This window comes from Cnephaeus nilssonii (genome assembly GCF_951640355.1).
Source record: "Cnephaeus nilssonii genome assembly, chromosome: 3".
Lineage (NCBI taxonomy): Eukaryota > Metazoa > Chordata > Mammalia > Chiroptera > Vespertilionidae > Cnephaeus > Cnephaeus nilssonii.
This window is the reverse complement of record NC_137074.1, coordinates 6,775,030-6,796,573: the sequence shown is the minus strand read 5'-3', so window position 1 is coordinate 6,796,573 and position 21,544 is coordinate 6,775,030. Positions and strand designations below refer to the sequence as shown.

At 46.8% G+C, this 21,544-nt stretch overlaps 1 protein-coding gene across 4 annotated transcripts; it reads left to right on the top strand.

Annotated features, from left to right (window-relative positions):
* The first annotated feature begins 5,072 nt into the window (after positions 1–5,072).
* Positions 5,073–20,369, top strand: ZBTB21 (zinc finger and BTB domain containing 21). Of its 4 annotated transcripts, XM_079766932.1 has the most exons (3): positions 5,073–5,584; positions 17,056–18,653; positions 19,251–20,369. In XM_079766932.1, the coding sequence occupies exons 2-3, from the start codon at positions 17,069–17,071 to the stop codon at positions 20,243–20,245; spliced, it is 2,580 nt and encodes an 859-aa protein (XP_079623058.1). In that variant the 5' UTR covers positions 5,073–5,584; positions 17,056–17,068; the 3' UTR covers positions 20,246–20,369. The 4 variants fall into 4 exon arrangements, with proteins under 4 accessions (XP_079623058.1, XP_079623055.1, XP_079623057.1 ...); XM_079766929.1 differs by having other exon boundaries at positions 17,056–20,369; XM_079766931.1 differs by having other exon boundaries at positions 5,073–6,607; positions 17,056–20,369.
* The last annotated feature ends 1,175 nt before the right edge of the window (positions 20,370–21,544 follow it).

Below are 21,544 nucleotides of genomic sequence, written 5' to 3'. Positions count from 1 at the left end.
AGCCACGCCCACCATCCAATCAGAGTGAGTATGCAAATTAACCCAAACCAAGATGGCTACAGCCACAGAGAGCAAGGTTTCCTAGGTAACAGAGGAAGCCAAGCTTTCCGCCTGCCCTGGCCAGGCCTAAGCCTCCACTCAAGCTACAAAGTTTCAATTATAGAAGGTAAACAAATTCAAACAAATGGCGGCAGAACGGAGCTTGAGAGAGCAGGCCAGGGTTGCCACCGGCAACAGGGGAAGCAAAGCTTTCCGCACACCCTGGCCGGGCCCACCCCCTTAAGGCAACAAAGTTTCAATTATAACCCCAACACAAATGGCTGCCGGCCTCCTCGGAGGGAGCCCCAGGCTTGGCTCTGCTCCAGGCTACAAAGTTTCAATTGTAGAAGGAAAATAAATTCCAGATACCAGGGCCTCTGCTTGGGTTGCCAGGGGGCATGGCCAGCCTGCAAACCACCACAGGCCCCTCGCTCAGGCCGCCCCACACCCCAAGGGAACCCCCACCTGATCCAGGATGCCCTTCAGGGCAAACCAGCTGGCTCCTACCCCTGTACCAGGCCTCTATCCTATCTAATAAAAGAGTAATATGCAGATTGATCATCACTGCAACACACAATATAGCTGCCCCCATGTGGTCAAAGATCCTGCCCCCATGTGGTCACAAAATGGCCACCACAGATGGCCAGCAGGAGAGGGCAGTTGGGAGGCACCCGGCCTGCAAGGGAGGGCAGTTGAGAGGGACCAAGCCTGCAAGGGAGGGCAGTTGGAGGTGATCAACCCTGCAGGAGAGGGCAGTTAGGGGTGACCAGGCCGGCAGAGGAGGGAAGTTGGGGACAAACAGGCTGGCAGCAGAGTGGTTAGGGGGTGATCAAGCTGGCAGGCAGAAGTGGTTAGGGGAAATCAGGAAGGCAGGCAGGCAAGCAGTTGGGAGCCAGCAGTCCTGGATTGTGAGAGGGATGTCTGACTGCCCGTTTAGGGATCCGACTGCCCACCGGGATCGGGCCTAAACGGGCAGTCGGACATCCCTCGAGGGGTCCCATATTGGAGAGGATACAGGCTGGGCTGAGGGACAACCCCCCTCCGTGCACGAATTTCATGCACCGGGCCTCTAGTAAATCATAATGCTGAATGGGCAAGAAACAGACCTGGACCTTACCCCACACACCTCATTCTTTTTAAAAAATTATTTTAAAGAATCCTAGGATCCTTATATTCTTTTTATTTTTTATTGATTTTAGAGAGAAAGGGAGAAAGCTAGAAACATCAATGATGAGAGAGAATCATTAATCGGCTGCCTCCTGCATGCCTCACACTGGGGATCGAGCCCAAAACCCGAGCATCCCCGAAACCCGGGCATGTACCCTGACCGGGAATCAAACCGTGACCTCCTGGTTCAGAGGTTGTCGCTCAACCACTGAGCACACTGGCGGAGCCACACCTCACTCTTTATAGTAGCTCATCTGCACTCAGTCACCAGACAGGCTGTGGAGTATGAATCCTCTGCTTCTGGCTTCCTTCTAGCTTATCCCCATCTGCACATGCCTGCTCCCTTCCCAAAGCTTCTACCCAAAGCTCTGTGCTCTGGGCTCCCCCCTTCCTATTAGGAGGGAGAGAAGACAAGGGCTGACCAGGGAGCAAATTCCACCCAACACATCGGAAATACTTTCAGAGCAGCTTGTTTGAAAGGTCATGGATTTCGATGCCAGACCTGATTCCAATCCCCATTCTCACCTCCTAGCCTTAATGAGCCTCACTTTTCTGGTGTGTGAAATGGGATTTATTATTCCCCAAGAGTATACTGGCTGTGTGGATCGAATTACAGTTGAGGGCAGATGCTTGTTCAACAGTAGCTGTCAATCTTCACCCCATTTCTCAGCCTTGGGAAGGTGAGGTCTGTCTTTCTTTACACAAGAAATCCCATGGTGCACATTTTAAAAGAAATTGTATTCCTCGCCTCCTTTCACGATAGCAACTTATGGATTACTACATAAGCAACCCCATCTAGGTCCATAGTCTTATTTACAGTCCAGAGTCAAATACCCAGAATTACCACTGCTGTTACAAACATACATGCTTGCATACACACACAGAGTCCTACAATCTTGCTGAAGGCAAAGGGTTGCTAGAAACTGGTATGGAGGTGTTGATGCAATTCAGTTACTATCAGTCTGAACTGGAGGACTTTGAAGTGTCCTTGATCTTAAAGGACCAAGGTAGGGAGCAGAGACAGCAAGAGGCAATCAGGCCCTTTACGAAAGGGAAGCACACAGCAGACCAGTGCTTCTGGCTCGGGAGGCACTTCATCTTAGTATCCCTCTTCTTTTTTCTTTTCTTTTTTTTTTTTTTTTTTTACGACAATGTTTAAAGACAATCCCAGTGGGATTGACACTTAGCCTGACCCAATATCAACCATGCTGAAGACAGAGCCATGCCCCTTCAGTTCCAGCCTAATTGAACATTTCATAATTGAGCATTGTGTTCACAATAAAGGTGACAGTCATAAACCATGCACATGGCAATCTAGCATGTCACCACTTTCCAGTCCAGTTCCCTTGACCTTTCTCTCTCTCTCTCTCTCTCTCTCTCTCTCTCTCTCTCTCTCTCTCTCTCTCTCATGCTTTTCAAAGACCTTCCCCCACTGCTAACATGCACACAGGAAACTTGTCTCACCTGTAGTAGGTTGAATACTCACCTCCAAAGATATCAGGTCCTAATCCCTGGAACCTGTAACATGACCTTGTATGAACAAGGGGTCTTTGCAGATGTGATTAAGTTACAGATTTTGAGATGGGGATATTATCTTTGATTTTTGGAGGGGGGTGGGGTGGCTAAATGCCATCCCAAATGTCCTTATAAGAGAGACTGAAGGAAGAGATGACACTCAGTGAGAAGGAAACGTGACCACAGAGGCAGCAGTTGGAGTGATGTGGCCACAAGCTAAGCAATGCTAGAAGCTGGAAGAGGCAGGGATGGCTTGTCCCCTCGAACCTCCAGAGGGAGAGGGTCCTGCCAGCAACTTGATTCCCGCCCAGTGATACTGATGCGGGGCCTCTGGCCTTCAGAACTGTAAAAGAATAAATTATGCTGTTTTAAGCCACCAAGATTGTGGTCATTTGTGACACCAGCAATAAAAATGGTTGCCCCTTAGATTGCTGGTCAGGGCACAGGCCAGCTTGTGGGTTTGATCCCTGGTAGGGGGCGAGCAGGAGGCAGCCAATAGATGTTTCACTCTCACATCAATGTTTCTCTCTCTCTAAAAATCAACACTAAAATAAAATCTTTTAACAAGTAATATATCATTACTGGTGACCAAGTCCCCTAGCTCAGCCGGGTGGGCTGATGTCCCAGGGATGGCTGAGACTGCATCGGGTGAGTATAACAGGAGGGCCGAGTCAGAACCTGGGGAAACCCACAGTGTGAGGCTAGACACAGGCAGAGGAGCCAACACAGGAGGCCAAGAACCAGGGTCAGACAAGAGGGAGAAAATCCAGGGGGATGAGGCATCACTAAGCACGTAGATTTGGAAAATGAATCGGTACAGAGAATCACAAATCAAAGAGGCCAACTGAAGGAGTGAAACGTTTCTGCTGGATTTAGCAGTCAAGTGCCTTGTAGTGAAATGATGAGGACTAAAGCCCAGTCACATGGCTAAAAGTGGAGACGCCAATGTGTATCTTCCTGAGGCAGCTAGAGATAGAGGTATAGAGGGATTGCTTTGGGCATATGGTACCGTACCCTGTGAACAGGAAAACCTAGCTAATAGCTCAGGCTTTGCTACATAGCTTCCTATTGATCTTCTTGGGCTAAACATGTGCGCTCGCCCAGCCTAAACGCAGGGGACCCTAAAACCCAAGGCCCTTTAAAAGACTTAAAACCACTCCTGCATTCTGCCTTAAGTCAAAGCCACTTTTTAAAGTTTTAAATAGTTGTAGGAGAAAATTTTTAGGTGCAAGACTCTTCCTTTGAGACTAAGAGTACTCTTAAAATTAGTCAAACTGTAACAACTGATCATAGAGCTGGTAATTTTGAAACAAGTTTTTAGTTTTTATTAGCCTAATGCAAAATTATTTCTTACACATACTCCTCAAACATGTCATAAATTAGCTGGGGTCATGTGCCTAAATTCAACTTTAAAGAAATTAAAATTTTATTGGAAAATTGACATTTGAAATATATTAAACAACATCATGTTCCATTTAGCTTGACTAGCAGAATCTTCCTTTAGAATTAGTGCTTACAGTTTGGCATTTGTTATCTTAATTTTCTGGCTTTGACTAAAAGTGAAGTGAGTTTTTTGGCCCTGGCTCAGTTAGTTAGAGCATCATCCTGACCCTCCAAGGTTGTGGGTTCAATCTCCCGTCAGGGCACATACAAGAATCAAGCAATTAATGCATAAGTGAACAAATCAATGTTTCTCTCTAAAACCTGTATTTTTTAAAAAAGCAGCTTTTAAAAAAGGTGAAGTGAGTTTTCTAATTAATGGACTTGTAATATATTCATGCAGGAAAACTAAGCCTAAGAAATATGAAATTAAAATTAATGTATGGGTGTGGGGTGGGGGGGCAATGGTAAGATATGTACACATATAATACCTCAATTAAAAAATGTAAAAAAAATAAAAATAAAAAAAATTAAATAAAATTAATATTAGAGAAAGTAAGTTAACTGCCTAGTGGTCCTTTAGCTCAATGCTACTGAAAGTGAAGGCTTTGTAGGTGAACACGCAGCGGACAAGCAGATGCCATCAGGCATATGATCAGAGCAAGCTCCCCGATCTGTTCAAGCAGGGTGAATCCGGAGGCCCTGTGCACTCCAATGCACTCTCAAGCGGTCCTTCGTGATCAGGTCCTTTTGGGGGGAGAAAACGTTAGCACTCGAGGTCAGCAAATTCACACGCGGAGCACGACCACGCACGATGAGAGCCACTACGAGCCAAGCATCACCGGCGCCTGTGCCCACGACCCGGTGACGCCCACCCGGGTCCCCAGCCCGGCCCCTGCGCCCGCGCCTCCACTGGGGAACCGACCTCCGAGGGGCGTGTGGAGGCGCCGCCACACGCGTGGGGCCGGGGGCGGGGCGAACGTCCGCGGCAAGCCTCCGGGGTGCGCGCGTCTCTCCGGCGCGGGGACTCACCGGGCCCGCCCGCGCCGCCTCCCCGAGATGCGCGCCCCTCCCGCCGCCGCCGCCCCTCACGGCCGCCTGGAGTGTGCCTCGGGCTGGGCGAGAGCTCGGAGCGGGAGGAAGGCGGGCGCCGGGAGGACGCTAGCGGCGGGAGGAGGCGGGCGCGGGCGGCCCCGGTAGAAGCCGGGCGCGGGAGGACGCGGGCGGCGCAGGCTGTCCTCCCTCCGGCCCGACGCCGCCCCGCCCCCGGCGCCGCGCACCTCCCTCGCTCCGCCCCCGAGCGCCCGGCGGCCAATCACAGCACCGCGCACGTGACGAGCGCTGCCTGCGATGACCTCATCCCTGGTGTGGGATGACGTCAAATTCAAGATGGATGGAATCACAGCGGCAGCGGCGGCTGCGGCGCGCGCGAGCCGAGTGTGAGCGGAAAGGGACCCGGCGCCTGCCTCCGGGCTGAAGACCGGTGAGTAACTGTCACGCCCCTCGCCCTGGGAGATCTGCGGGGCCCCGTGGAAGGCCACAGCCTCCCCGCAAAACGCGGCCTTTCCTGACGTAACTCTGAGGTGATTTCTCTCCTGTTTTTTCTCTCCTGTGGGTTGCGGGCTTTGAGCGCTTCTGCGCGTGCGCCGGCTCCCGTCCCTCACCGAGCATGCCCTGGGCTCCCACGTAGCCTATTGTGCCTTCACACTGCGCATGCTCCTTTCCCGCACTTGGCCTCGCCCTCGCCACTGCGCATGCTCGGTCCCTCACTGGGCTTCCCTCGCCCGGCCAGGTGGCCCCGGGGGCGGACGCGCCGGGCCTCTGAGCAAGCTACTGCGCCGAACGGTTGGGACGCCTTCCCGTCCAGGGCGCGCGCTCCCGTCCGGCGCGGTTGCGGCGGCGGCGGCCACCGGCCGGTGTTGGCTGAGGGGCGCGCGAGCGTGCGCGGAAGCCGGAGGGTCAGTGGGACCCCGCACCTGCCACGGCCTACGCCCCTTCCCGCCGCCCCCTCGGGCCCCGCCGGCATTAACCGACCTGGAACCCAGGTGGCCTGGGCTTTCCGCGCCCTGCCTCCTGGCCGGGCCTCCGCCCAACGCCTGGACCCCAGAGCGCACGCAGGCCCTGGGGAAGACCGGTTTCTCTGCTCCCACCGCCCGCCGCGGAGCACAGCCCCCTCCGCTGGCCACCGGCGTTTCTGCTCGGCTTGGGAAAAGCCCGGTCTGAAGGCTGCGGCCCGCGGAGGGGAAGGGGGGATGGGGGGCGTTTCAGACCGGCGGCGCCAGAGACCCCGGCCCAGAGACTTCCGTTGGCCCTAGTCCCCGTCATCCTGTGATGGGTTCTCCTACCGCCCGGATCGCTTCTCGGGAACATTCTGTAGCTCGCTACGGGAGATCGTACCTTTGACTGTAGGAGAGCCCCTCCGTCCCAGCCCTTCCCCCCGGTTACTGTGCCCGCCAGCCGGAGGGCTGCGGGTCTGGAGAGTGCTTCTGCAGCAGCGCGTTTGGAGGTGGGGTGTTTTTAGCCAGGTTTTGCAGCGGGGTGGGTGCCTGACCGTGGGAGATGGGGCAAAGAGTCGTCAGACTCCGCACAGCGCAGCAGCCAGGGGTTTTCCGTGCAAGAGCCGGCACTAGCATCTGAGGGCCTCGGTGGATTACAGCATAGTCCAGCGATTGTTCATCACGATGACCCTGAGTCATCCCTAAGGAGCCTGCGTTGTGTTCTGCTTACCTCGTTTAAGGGGACAGGAGCAAGGGTTAATCCCTTTTAGGAAGATTTCTCCGTGACAGTTATTTAAAAAATTTTTTGCCTCCATGCTTGGAGCAAATTCCACATTCACATGTAATGACTAATATAGTCCTCTACATTTAAAAATTTAAGTATCCCTAAATATTAATGATAAAAAGAAAGTAGAAATTTGGGGCTTTGGCTTACTTCAAAGTAACTTTAATTCATTCTTTTAACACTATTTATTGAATATATAGTGTGCTTCATTCTGTGGAAATATAAGTTGAAAAAGTTATAACCCCTGCCCTCGAGGAATTTACAGTGTTTATGCAGGGGGTATTAGGTGTGTAACAAAAAAGGGGCTGAGTTACTGCGGGAGTCTCTGGGTGAAGAGATCACTAAAGGGGCGATTTTAGATGTCCCCCAAGCCAGTGGGGATGGGAGAGCAGATCTTGGGCTGTTTATGCACGAGGCCTGACAGCTCATGGGGACTAGCTAGAAAGGAAAGGGAAGAGGTTTCTGGTGTAGGAGACCTGGCGGTTGTCAGCACACCAAACTAAATAGGGAATATGTGAAGACAAGCAGCTATGGGGTTAGGGGCGAGAAGGTGTGGATCAATCATACCTACAGTCCTGGACATGTGGGATTTCCTGTGATGGAAGTCTTCATTGGGCACCTGAGAGGCTGGAGTTCCGCGGAGAAGTCCAAGCAGAGATACGGATTTCAGAGTCATTGTTCATTGGTAAATGAAAGCCACAGGAACTCATACACAAAGCAAAGAAAGCTGCCACGTGCTGAGCTCTATAGCAGATGCTGGAGCAATAAAGGTGAGCAAGTCCAGGTCTTGAGCTTTTAGTGTGATAATTTCTCTCTTTCCCCAATAGATACCTGCCAGGTGTTGTGCTAATCATTAGGGAAACACAGGTGGAAACAAGGGTTCTCCCTTTTAGGGACTCTCATGAAGGGTATCACTCGAAATAGTTGTATTATTGCAGAGAGAGAGTAAGTATTATGGTAGTTCCGATGACTAAGCTGCTGGATGGGGCAAATTACTAAAGCTTTATAGGAGCAGTGGCATTTGAGCAGGATCTTTCTGTAGAAGTTGGCTGAGTAAAAAAATGGTAAGAAATATATTTTAGATGGCAGAAACCAGGTGTGCAAGTTTGTAGGGTGGATGGGAAGAAGTGTCCAATAAGCCAATAAGCGTGGAGAAATTAATTGCAACCAGAGTATGAAGAGTCCTGTATGTCAGTCCAGCATTTGGACTTTATCTAGGAAGTAATAGGAAAATTAATATAATATTCTAAAGCAGGGCAGTGAAGGGACCAGCTTTATGTTAGGAAATAAAAAGCATAATTTCCACTCCTGCACTTAATTGGAATGTCAGAGAACTAAAAAAAAAATCAATAAATACTTACTGTTGTGCAAGATACTACGTTGAGCATTGTGAAGAGTGTCAAAAGATATTAAATAGATTCTCAGTCCTTAAATAGCTTACAGTTCTGTTGGGGAGACACAGATGACTAACAATATAAGGCACTGAATAAACACTACACCAATGATGCTACTCTGTGTAATACAGGAGTTGAAAGGTATTTGCTCATTATAGACTGAAGTAGTCAAGGAAGGTGAATTAATTCGTTTTCTAGGGCTTCCATGGCAAAGTACCACACACTGATAGCTTAAACAACAGAAACTTATTTTCTCCCAGTCCTGGAGCCTGGAAGTCCAAAGTTAAGGTATAGGCAGGGTTGATTTCTCCTGAGGCCTCTCTTTGGCATGTAGATGACCATCTTCTCTCTGTCTTCACATCATTGAACCTCTGTGTCTGTGTCCTCTTGTTATAAGTCAGGTTGGAGTAGGGCCCAAAGACCTCTTTTTAACTTAATTACCCCTTTAAAGACCTTATCTCCAAATACACTTACATTCTGAGGTACTGGGGGTTAGAACTTCAGCATCTGAATGGGGGAGAGGGGCTGGTCACACAATCCAGCCCATGGCAGAAGGCTTAATTGGAACTTGAGCTGAGCTTTGAAAGATAATGTTGAGCTGAGTGGAGTGCTGGGGAGGGAGGGGGCTGGATCTGAGGTGCAGAACATTACCGAGTGGAGGATAGAAGCAGCAGGGCGTGCAGGTTGTGTCTCAGAGATGAAGTGTTTGAAGCAGGAAGTTGTCACGAGGATAACTAAGGGGGAAAAAATCTAAAAGCTAGCTTGAAACCAAATTTACAGAACCTTGGAGCACACGTTTTTAAAAGTTTGCATTTTAGCCTAATGGAGAACCATTGTTTTTATTATTTTGTTTTTAAACAAAGTCAAGTCTGGCTCTTTTCACTCAGGTCTTACGTCTCAGCTCAAATGTCACATCAAGGCATTTCCTTGCCCTCCTCTCCAAACCGCTAGTTACTCTACTCAAAGCACCCTATTTCTTTCTGTTATAACACTTAGCACAGTCTGAACTCATCTTTTTTGTTTCCTTACTTATCCTCTGATTTACCTCACTAGAAAGTAGGAGCCTTATCTATTTTGTGCAACCCTGTATTTCCGGTATATCTTACCATCTAATAGGAGCTCAATTAGAGTGGATTAATAATGCTGATACTTAATGTGTTCAGCCAATGAATGATCAAAGCTTTGTTTTGGAAAGCTCAGTCCAGCCGCAGTTTATCCATGCATTTGGAAGGGATGACAGGAAGAATGAATACCACATAGAAATATGTTAGTCAGCATCATTTAATAACAAGAACTGGAAAAAATTGATTGATTGGGTTGAATAGAAAAAGAAATTTATTATAAAGATACAGGGTTGCTCTTGAGGTTTAAGGAAAAGCTAAAGAATTGGACGGAAAGATAAAAACCACGGTATGTGACTGCAGGAATCTGTGTAGCCAGGCCGTGGCAGGCTGCACTCCCAGACCGCTGCTGAATAAACCCGCTTCGATCACTTACTGCCTTGTCGTCGTTCTCAGGCCAGGTTCCAGAGGACGTTTCTCATCAGCTTGGCTTTGGTTATGTACTTACTCCTGAGCAAGGGAGAACAGGCATCAGACTGTACTTAGCGGGACGAGGGTAGTTCTTCCAAAGCCAAATCCAGGGGCTTCCTGCGGTTGGAGGAGGAGTGGCTGCTAAGCGGCCAAGACCGGAGTCCCCACTCACCCTGAAGGCGTTACAGTAGAGCCATTCAGCTGGAGGTGCAGAGAACACACCTTGAATCAGAATTACACCTTCTCAGGAGACTGAAAACTGGTGAGATGTGATCCAGGGGAGTGACTGACTACTCTCTTGAAGGATCAGATAAGCAAGACTGGCTTTGACATCTGAGGAGCTTCAAACAGTTTCTGGATGTCTATATTGTCCCAGAGTGAGTGTCAGATATAGGTACATTGTTTCTCTGTGTGTTTGCTTTTTGTTACATGCATTCCCTCTTTTTTTCCAGTGTCATTTTTAGGACTATATAAGCAGTCCCCAACATTCCAAAGGATTCTGTGCTCAGAGTTCAATTCTAGGTTAATATTGTAAATATAAAGAGACATTTCTCTATAAGTCTGGTAGTAAGGGTTTTGTGTGCTAGTCTTGGAGCCAATTTTATCTATAATGTACCTTAGCTCTAATGCCAGCCTGAGTTTTAGTCTCCAAAACTTGAAAGTTAGTGAGGTTATTTTGGTCCCTTCCCATCTTCCTTTCTGAGCCCCTTACTCATCTCCAAGTGTCTTTCTACCCAAGTGCTTATGTGCTTCCCCTTTTTCTCTTTCAATCCCCAGGATGCTGTGTATTCCAAAAGGGCCTGCCTTCCACCCATCCCCTTAAAAATCTCAACTCCTTACAACTCCTCTAAATTTGGTATAAAGAAGGAATTATTTTCATTGAAATAAATTATATTAAAATATGAATTCCCGCTCCTCTTAGCAGTTAGTATCTGAGGAATTTGAGGTGATGATATGAATTAATTTTTTGGAATCCAGTTATGAAGGGCGTTGGGCCAGGGCAAGGCTTCGGGAGTTTTGAAGCCCTGGTAGGATCACATGAGTGTTTCTGAAAAGTACCTGTAGTAGAAAACCTGTATTAATAATCAAATGAGTGTTATTAATAGTCAAGTGAGATGTGAGTCCCAAACCTTCCTGATGTCCCCCTGTTCACTCATCCACCCTCACACCCCTGGCCCAATTAACTGCTTCCTGAAATCAGTATTATTACACACTTCTTGTGTCCTTCATCATGCATGTCCTATGGCAGGAATGTGTGCTACTGGGCAACAGGCAGCTGGCCAGCTCATTCATCTGCCATCACCAGCACCTCTTGTGATACGTGACAAGTAGCAGGCCCACATAAACATTCAGGAAAGGAAGGAAATAAAATGTGTGCTTGCCATATCGGAAACACTGTATATACTAGGAACTTTCAAACATACTGTGTCTTTGATTCATCGTGAAAATCCTTTGTGGTGGGTAATGTCAGCCCCGCTCATCAGGTTAAGAAAACTACTAGTACTCAGAAAGGTCGAGTGAGCTTTACAAGGTTACATATCTAGTAGGTGGCAATGCCAGGATTTCAGGCAAGTACACAGATTTGAAAGTCTTTCCATGACTTGTTAACCATCAAGATTCTCATTTGGAAATTTCAGGAAACAGCATGAAATAGAAACAGTTCAGGCAGAGTTTGGGAAGTTATTTGTGTATGGGGCCCAAGTGGTAAGCAAGCCAGCCCTGTTTCAGAATCTGGTTTTCCTGGGGGATTTCCTCCAAGCTTTTTCTGCCACTCATAAAGGGGACTTTTCTTCCCATTCCACCCACTTGCTTTTAAGAGTGCAGAGGTTTTTCTACCATGACTGGTAGCAGGAGCACCTACACTGATGAGTCAGGTAGAGATGAGCAAAGGAAAAGGTACAGGATGTGGATACAGTGGCAATGTGTGTACATAGAGCTTTTAAACTTGTGATGCACTGTCTTCTATAAGTCAGAGTCTGATTATTCATAATTAAAACATGCATGAGAAATTGAGTGTGATAAGCCGGCAGATTTATGGAAGAGAAAGTACATCCAGTAACAAAGCTGGCCTCGTCTGAGGGCAGAAGAGCAGAAAAGCAGTGGGTTTTGAGAATTCATTCTGCACATCCACCAGCCACACAGGGTTTTGCTGGATTATTTCATGACATTTTGCAGTGTGGGGGTTTCCCCCCTTTTGCCTGCATTTTTAACATAGCATTTTATATTTTTAGTTGTTAAGCTCCATTAAAACACAGAAGTTCAAAATGTTACTTGTTTGCCAGCTCTACCAGGAAAGGAGCCATTGTTTTTCAGTTTTAGTAATTGAATTAAAAGATAAAAGCCAAGGTCTCTCAACCTGAAGGTGAGGAGTCTGCCCTGCCCTGTGCTCTCTGTCCTGTTGCTCCAGACATCTAGAGTGTTGGGCTCCTGGAGAGGTGGGAGAGGAGCCCCCAGGGCCCTCAGGCCTCTGTCCTCTTTCCAGCCTCATCACCTGCCTTCCCTACTCACCTGCCTTCCCCTATGTGTGTCCTTTGCTCCAGCCCGCCACTGTGTCTTGTCCCTGTGATGTTGGACATACTGCTACTGTCCTTGAAGTGCCCTCACCCTTCCTTCCTGACTCCTTCCATGTTTTTTTGTTTGTTTGTTTGTTTGTTTTGGCGGTTAATCCTCACCTGAGAATATTTTTTTCCATTGATTTTTAAAGAGGGGGAAAAGAGGGTGGGAGGAGAGGGATAGGTGGGAAAGAGAGAGAGAATCATAGATGTGAGACGCATCGATTGGTTACCTCCCCCACGTACCCCAACTGGGACCAGGGAACAAACCTGCAACCGAGGTACATGCCTTTGATCAGAAATTAAACCTGAGACCCTTCGGTGCGTGGGCCAGTGCTCCTAACCATTTCCCAGGGCTCCTCCCGTGTTCTTAACACCTGCTTGTTCATCAGGCCTCTTACCTTGCATGCCTTCTCTGACTTCCCTCTCACCTGGATCAGTGCCATCACCTATATTCTCTCTACTCTGTGAACCTGTCTGGTGCTTAGCATATTGGAGCTTGATGACAGATTGACTTGTCCTTTTCCCATGCAAGATTTCAGATGCCGTAAGGCAGGACCATGCTTGTCAGATATCTACCACGTCTAGCTGGTTCTGGCACATACTAGACGGGTGCCCAGTTATGAGAAGCATGTAACATGATGACTAAGAGTCCAGGCTCTGGGGCCAGACTCCAGACGCACTACTAACTGACTGGGTGACCTTGGGTACATTACTTGACCTCTCAGTGCTTCCGTTTCCTAATTTGTAAAACAGGGATGATGACAGTGCCTAGCTTAGGTGTTATGTGAGAATTAAAAGAGGAAACTAGTGGCAGGTGATGTAGGAATTAAGAGTGTGGCCTCTGAAACTGAGTCCTGCTCTGCTGCTTACTAGTAGGTCTGTGACGTGGAGCGCGTTCCTTATCCCTCTGTGCCTTCATTTCCTCATCTATAAAAAGGGGATGGTGATCATAATAGTACCTATAGTGTAGGGTTGCTGTAAATATTGAGTTAACGAATGAAAAATGTTTACAGTAATGTGTGGCAGTAAATGTTCAATTAGTGCTTGAGTGAATAGATTAGAAAATACTGTAGAGTTGTTTATCAGGCATATCAGGAATTTAGACATAGTTTAGCCAATTCTCCGGCAAGCAATCTCATTGATAACTCTAAATGGAGGTTACAGTCAAATAGTTTTTAGTCCCCAAATAATTTTCAGGGACAATGACTATGTCTTTTACAACTCAACTCTGAGTGACTTATTGTTCCCTAATTACCAGATGTTTTTATTCAAAGACTAGAGGCCCGATGCACGAAATTCGTGCAAGAGTAGGCCTTCCTTCCCCCGGCTTCCGGCACCAGCTTCCCTCCAGCACCCAGGACCCGGCCTTCCCTTGCAGCCCAGGCTTCGTCTGGAAGGTCGTCTGGAAGGACATCTGGTCTAATTAGCATATTAAGCTTTTATTATTATTATAGAAGGTTATAGAAGCCTGTGGTCCAAGGGATTGGAAGTACTTACTTAGAACAAAAACAGGGTTGGTAATTTGAAGAAAACAAAAGATGGAAACTTCTGAACAATGAAAAGTGAGAAAATGTTGACTTTAGCATATAGGAATAGGGTGCAGATGCTATGTGGAATAGCATTTGCTTCATGTTCAAGGACAAAATCTCACTCGGTTTAGTCTTCGCACAGTTCTTTAGCCTATATCTATAGTTTCAAGTTTCCATTGTGTCTTGTTATGTGTCCCCCCAAAAAAAGCAGACCCTGGACAAGGATTCAGATGTGGATGTTTATTTGAGAAGTGATCCCAGGAAGTACAAGATGGATTATAGGGAAAGTGAAGCAGGAAAGGTGCCAGTAAAAGGTACATTAATAAGTAGATTTCTGCTAACATTTAAAATAACAAAACTGAACTCTTGAAAAAAATCTGAACCAATTTTTCTATCAAATTTCATCTCAAGTAAGGGCATCCTCCCAGTTGTTCTGGCAGAATTCTTGGAGACATCCTTAACTGCTCACCTTCTTATCCTCTACAGTCAGTCCATTAGAAATCCTAATGACTGCCTTTATCTCCCCTGCTACCACCTTGGCCTGGGTACCAGAGTGCCTCATGCATCATTGCAGTGGACTCCTAGCTGGTCCAGGCTGCCGTCATGTCTCACTTGCATCATTGCAGCAGCATTCTAGGTGGCCTTCCAGCTGCCACTCTTTCCCTACTTTCCATGGTCCATTCTCAACAATGTAGCCAGAGCGATCCTTTTAAACATCATTCCTCTGCTCAGACTCTTCCCATGGCTGCCCAATAAAAAGTGTAGTTCTTCCATGCGTCCACCCAGCCCTGCACAGCCTCTTCTCATGCTTCTCTGGTGTCATCCTCCATGCCTCCCTTGGCTCTCACCTCCATCCCTGCTGGTATCTTGACTCTCCCCTCTGCTTGTAATGCTCTTCCTCAGTGACCATCCTCATGGCTCATCCTTGCCACCTTCAGGCCTTCTCAAATGCCATTTTGTTCAATGAGTGAATAAGTGGTAACAATGACTGCTTTCTCATTTAATTCTCACAGTAGTATTGTTGAGGCTCAGAGGTTGATTAGCCTAGAGCACTTTCTTTCACACTGTCTTGACTCTGGCTCACAGGAAGGAGTATATTATACATTTCAACCCAGTACTATTAAGCAATCACAAATACAAGCATTAAAATTTACCACTGATATGAAATGATGGCAGTCAGAAATGAACTGAAAATCAGTAGTCCGACCTAGGTGAGTGAGTGTGGACAGGCCACAGGCTTTGTCCCTGAAAGCAAAGCCATGCCTTTGAGTTGGTTAAATTAGCACCAGAACAGGGACTCAGAAGAATATTAAGGACATGGTATAGGATTCTTGGTCGCTCCAGGTTGGTGACTTACCAGACTCTTCTTGTGGGCTCTTCTGAAGATCCCCGATCTGGTTGGCCTGCAAAGGCTTGTCCTTGGAAGCCAGGGGAGAACCTGCACATGTGCTGGGTGTGGAGTTCGGTACCTCCACAACTTGCCCTCTAGAGAATGATAAAACTGTCACAAGTAGTCTTCATTACTTTAAAGCCATTTAATATTAAAAATAAATATCATAAGTCTTTTAAAGAAAAGATGGCATTCTAAAATCAAACCAAAGAGATGAGGTGTTATAGTGACATTATCTCTTTATGAAATGGCTTTCTTTGTCCAGAACATGGGTGGGGTTCAAGTGACCCCCCCTTTTTTGATACTGAGTTAAATGCCTATTAATCCTGCGATTTCTGAAAATAAATTGCACATAATTTGTCGAGTTCTTACTGTGTATGAGATGCTAGCTCACCTAATCTTTACAACAACCTTAAAGGAGGGCATGGTCCATGCTCCCCTTTCAGATGAGGGACCTGCAAGGGAGGAGCCAGCTTTCGAACCCCAGCTTCTCGGGCAGAGCCTGTACCCAACCACTAGGTTGTCTCACCTTTAGATTTGAAGAGAATGTCAGGTAAATCCCAATTCAATCCCTTAATTTTGGATTAGTAATAATTTAGTTTAGACTCAGGCCAAAGTTTCCTTTATGCTATGGTTGAACATGTGATTTGGTAAGAAAATAATATTCAGGAGATTGCAAGGTGTTTAGCATACATAAGAAAACAAATTATTTTATTCTTTAACATTTCTAACCTTTGTTAAATAGTAATTAGGATACAGTAGTCATTAGCAAATGATTTTTCACTTTCCAAATTTATGCCTATTTTTAAAGGTCTGGTAAGACCTCTACTTTGCAACTTATTGTTAAGTTGCATTGCTGGTGAATATATCCAGTAGTGGGGGGCGGAAGAAACTTCCCTCTACCCTCTAGATTTTCTGGGCTGGTCTAATCAAATCCACCTGAGACAGATTAACCCGAGCAAATAACCAAATGTAATTACATATGGGAACCCTGCATACATGAGAGGTCCAGAGACAGACTGGGGAAATGAGGTATATGTGATACTCTGAGCTAAGGATGAGGTGAGGCACCAGGGGGCTTCAGAGGAGAGGAGGAGGTTCATTGTAGGATGATAAGAAGAGCAGATATTCAGTAATTAGTAGTTTGTCCTGCCATATAGAGAGTTCAAAAAGGTTATCTGATAATCTTCTTATGGGCAAGTCCCTAATTCAATTCTTCTAGGTTGCTCAGAAGGCAGCGTTTCTCTTGGGGTATCTGTTGCCTTTAACTCAAAATAATCCACATACCTCAGAAGCACAACTTGGGTGACTCGTTCTGAATCCAACCTAGTAATAAAAGGACTTCCTTTCAGAATTATAGATGTCAGGCATTTCAGTACATCATAACTTCTTCTCTGAACTAATAAGAATAGAACCAAACAGGAAATGGATAAGGACCCTAAATAATAAACCATTGTTTTTAAATATCACTTCCTTACATATCTGCCATAGTCAAACAGCCTTTTTGATGGTATGAAAATGGCTTACAGTCTGTAGTTTCTAAAATTCCTCAATTTTAATAATTGATTATTTCTGCCATGAGACCTGTTTCCTTTTATTTTCCGTGTTGTTTAAATAAGATTGTTTATACAAAAGCTTTAGTGTGCCTATAATCTGCTAAATATTGGCACCTCTGAAAAGACAGTTAGTTAATGGTCCCTGCCTTTGCGGAGCATTTCACCTGGTGGAGATCTTTTCACTGCATTGTTTATAATTTTACACTTTGTCTTTCAGATAAGCCCAAGCAATGGAGGGATTACAGCATTACATCAACCCAGCGCATGCCATTTCTCTCCTGAGTGCGCTCAATGAGGAGCGCCTCAAAGGACAGTTGTGTGATGTGCTTCTGATTGTTGGAGACCAGAAATTTCGAGCTCACAAAAATGTCTTGGCTGCTAGCAGTGAATATTTTCATAGTTTATTCACAAATAAGGAGAATGAGTTGCAAACTGTATTCCAGCTTGACTTTTGTGAACCAGATGCTTTTGATAACGTTTTGAACTACATTTATTCCTCATCTTTGTTTGTCGAGAAAGGCAGCCTTGCTGCTGTGCAAGAACTAGGCTATAGCCTCGGGATTTCCTTTCTGACTAATATCGTTTCTAAAACACCTCAAGCACCCTTTCCAATGTGTCCCAACAGAAAAAGAATATTCGTAGAACATGATGAAAACAGTTCTCAAAAGAGAAGTGTCATTGTCTGTCAAAGCAGGAACGAGGCACAAGGGAAAACCGTTAGTCAAAGTCCATCCGAAATAAGCCATACTTCCCAGCCCTCCCCAAACATTGCAGTCAAGGCCAATGCCAGTAAGCCACAGGTTTCCAAACCAGTCGAACCACTTCACGATTTGTCATTGACTGAAAAGAGTTGGCCAAAAGATGGTTCTGTGGGATACACAAAGTCTCTGGAGTGTGCTGGATCTTTGGATGATACTAGCAGAAGCAGCCTGGGGAAAAGGAATGCAGTCCTGTCTTCCGCACCTCTGCAAGACAGAGAGGCAGCGGATGACAAACCAGGTGGAAGCAGTCAGCTGCCCAAGGGAAAAGCTATAGAGCTGGCTCTGAAAAGGCCCCGGCCACCTGTTCTGTCTCTTCGAAGCTCATCAGAGACTCCCTATCTATTGAAAGAAACTAACAGAGGAAATGGCCCGGGTGAGGACAGAAACTTGTTGTACTATTCCAAGTTGGGCTTGGTGGTCCCGTCCAGTGGGTCTGCTTCTGCAAACCAAAGCATCGACAGAAGCGGCCCGCTGGTTAAGAGTCTCCTGCGACGGTCACTGTCGATGGACAGCCAGGTTCCTGTCTACTCGCCCTCAATAGATTTGAAATCTTCCCAGGGGTCGTCTGCAGTGCCAAGCGATGCACCAGGGAATGTGTTTTGTGCTTTATCTCAAAAGTCATCTTTAAAGGAGGGTAGTGAAAAACCAACCCCAGATGATGGGACTCCAGCCGCACAGCCGCACCGCCTCCGGTCCTTCAGTGCTTCTCAGTCCACAGAGAGGGAGGGCGCACCCCCTGTTGCTGAGGTCCGAATCAAGACGGAGCCCCGCAGCCCATCCGCGGATCCCTCCGACATCATTCGGGTCACTGTGGGAGATGCCGCCGCCGCGGCATCCAGCTCGAGAGACCTTCCTCTGAAAACAGAAGACGACCAGAAAGACATGAGCAGGCTCCCAGCAAAAAGGAGGTTCCAGGCGGACCGAAGACTGCCCTTGAAGAAGTTAAAGGTGGACGAGCACGGCTCTCTGGTGTCGGAAGATAATCTCGAGGAAGGCTCAAGCCCCACACTCAAAGCCGATTTTCCAGATTCTGACTTGAGCAAAGATGAATTTGGTGAGTTGGAGGGAACAAGACCAAACAAAAAATTTAAATGCAAACATTGCCTTAAGATCTTTAGATCAACAGCAGGTCTTCACCGGCACATTAACATGTACCACAACCCAGAAAAGCCCTACGCTTGTGACATCTGTCACAAGCGGTTTCACACAAACTTCAAGGTGTGGACCCACTGTCAGACCCAGCACGGCATAGTGAAGAACCCATCACCCGCCTCTAGTTCACATGCCGTTCTGGATGAAAAGTTCCAAAGAAAGCTGATTGACATAGTGAGGGAGAGAGAGATTAAGAAGGCCCTGATCATTAAGTTGAGGCGCAGCAAGCCCGGTTTTCAGGGGCAGAGTAGTTCCCCAGCTCAAGTCATCAAGAGGAACTTGAGGTCGCGAGCCAAAGGCGTGTACATTTGTACTTACTGTGGAAAGGCCTATCGCTTTCTCTCTCAGTTCAAACAGCACATAAAGATGCACCCCGGAGAGAAGCCTCTTGGAGGACACAAGGTCATTAAGCCGAAAGCTCTCGCTCTTGACGGTCCGGTAGCGAGCAAGGAGGTTTTCCAGTGCCGCCTCTGTAACGCTAAGCTCTCTTCTCTCCTAGAGCAAGGCAGCCACGAGCGACTGTGCCGGAACGCCACCGTGTGCCCCTACTGCAGCCTTAGGTTCTTTTCGCCCGAGCTCAAGCACGAGCACGAGAGCAAGTGTGAGTACAAGAAGCTGACGTGCCTCGAGTGCATGCGCACCTTCAAGTCCTCCTTCAGCATCTGGCGGCACCAAGTCGAAGTCCACAATCAGAACACCATGGCTCCAGCCGAAAACTTCTCCTTACCCATCCAGGACCACAACGGTGAAGTCACCGGCTCCTCCAAGCCCCAGGCCCAGCCCGAGCCTCAGAAAGCAAACCACGTGGTCACACCCAAAGACGACAATGCGTTCAGTGACTGTTCAGAGCAAGTCAACTTCGATTCGGAAGATTCCTCCTGTCTTCCCGAAGACCTCAGCCTTTCGAAGCAACTGAAGATCCAAGTCAAAGAGGAGCCTGTGGAGGAAGCTGAGGAAGCGGCGCCCGAGGCCAGCACAGCTCCCAAAGAAGCAGCTTCCAGCAAGGACCCGGGCCTGTGGCCCTGTGAGAAATGCGGCAAGACGTTCACCTCGCACAAGCAACTGGAGCGGCACCAGGAGCTCTTGTGTTCCGTGAAACCATTCATCTGTCACGTTTGCAACAAAGCTTTTCGCACCAATTTCCGGCTCTGGAGTCACTTCCAGTCCCATATGTCTCAGGCTACAGAGGACTCGGCGCATAAAGAATCTGAAGCGTGCCCAGTTCCCACAAACTCTCCGTCGCCGCCACCTCTGCCCCCACCGCCGCCGCTGCCCAAGATCCAGCCCCTGGAGCCCGACAGCCCAACCGGTCTGTCTGAAAACGCAGCTCCGGCCACGGAGAAACTGTTTGTGCCCCAAGAATCAGACACACTTTTTTACCATGCCCCGCCCCTTTCAGCGATCACATTTAAACGCCAGTTTATGTGTAAACTTTGCCATAGGACATTCAAGACTGCCTTCAGTCTTTGGAGTCACGAACAAACCCATAATTAAAAGACCTCCCCTCTTCCCTATAACGAAATGGGGGCAGTTTCCAGATTTCAGCCTAAGTTGTGAAATGTGTCATATAAAACAAAAATATTTTTTACAAAATAATAATAAAGGTTGGAAATTGTTATGCTTGAGTATAAGTTTGAGGTAAACTGACATTAATTACTAATGTCTACTCAACTTAGGAAAACACTTAAAAAATACTGTGCTTCTGGACCTTACAGTCACAGGACAACTTGACTTCATTGATGTTGGAATTGATTGGTCTTGGTTGTTTGCATGATTCCTCATTCCACAGTATCAGTTATAATCTTTAATTGAGGTGGTTTTGTTTTCTTACTGATTTGCAACTAGTGAAATATTATTAAAGGATTTCTGCTTTTACTTATATCAGACACATGAGTTCTAGTTAAATCTCAGCCATGTTCTTAAGTCCAAAACTTATCTGGAAGAAGTGGAGTAGTTTGCAGTGTTGATTTAGGTCTTTAGAATACTCTAGCAATAAAAAAGTGATAAACCTCAACTTTAAGAAGTTATCCTGACACTTGATAAAAATATTTGGCATTTCGTGGTCATGTAGAACTTGTCGTATGAAAATTGTGAGAAATTTAAATCAGCAATAGTAATACTTAGATTTTTATAAAATAAAAACTTTCTCTTGGGTCACTTAGTGTAATTATTGCTGGAAGACTCGGGAGATGAAAATATGAACATTTCTGGGAGGCCCCTAAGGTCAGTTTACAAAGGCTTCAGTGGGGACACGTGTCGTGATCAGATTGCTGCTGTGCTGTGTGCACATCACAGTGCAAGGTCAGTCCAGCACTGGAAGGACTTAGATGTTTGGTTTCCTCTGGCTTATGCTGCCACAAGTTGAAAATCTGAGTGTATTTGGGACAAAGATAACGTGGCCCTAATTTTGAAATTAATATTAGTATAACAAAAAGGTCAGGACCTATATTTACATAGAGTCAGCCCAGGGGCTCTGAATCCTGAATTACCACTCACTTCCAGAGAGGGGAAGCGGAGGGAGAAACACCACACTGCGGTCTCCACATGCTTTTCAGAAACGATATTGACAGTATACAGTTTCCTACCTCTTTGTCTTGCGATAAGTTCTGTTAGAATTGGAGTTTATCGTGGTAAAGCGTCCACGTGGTGAAACTTTCTGCTTCAAGTCACTGCTTAGCATTTCCTAAATAGCTGTTTAAGTACTATCAAGGGTCCAAAATTAGTTTGTTTTTGTTTTGTTTTGTTTTTTTACTTCTTTTGGCCCATAGGGTTTGAGCTTTTTTTTTTTCTGCT

Bases quoted from the DNA above. Each gene is read 5' to 3' on its own strand.
- ZBTB21 (XM_079766929.1), top strand. From the start codon at position 17,069: ATGGAGGGATTACAGCATTACATCAACCCAGCGCATGCCATTTCTCTC.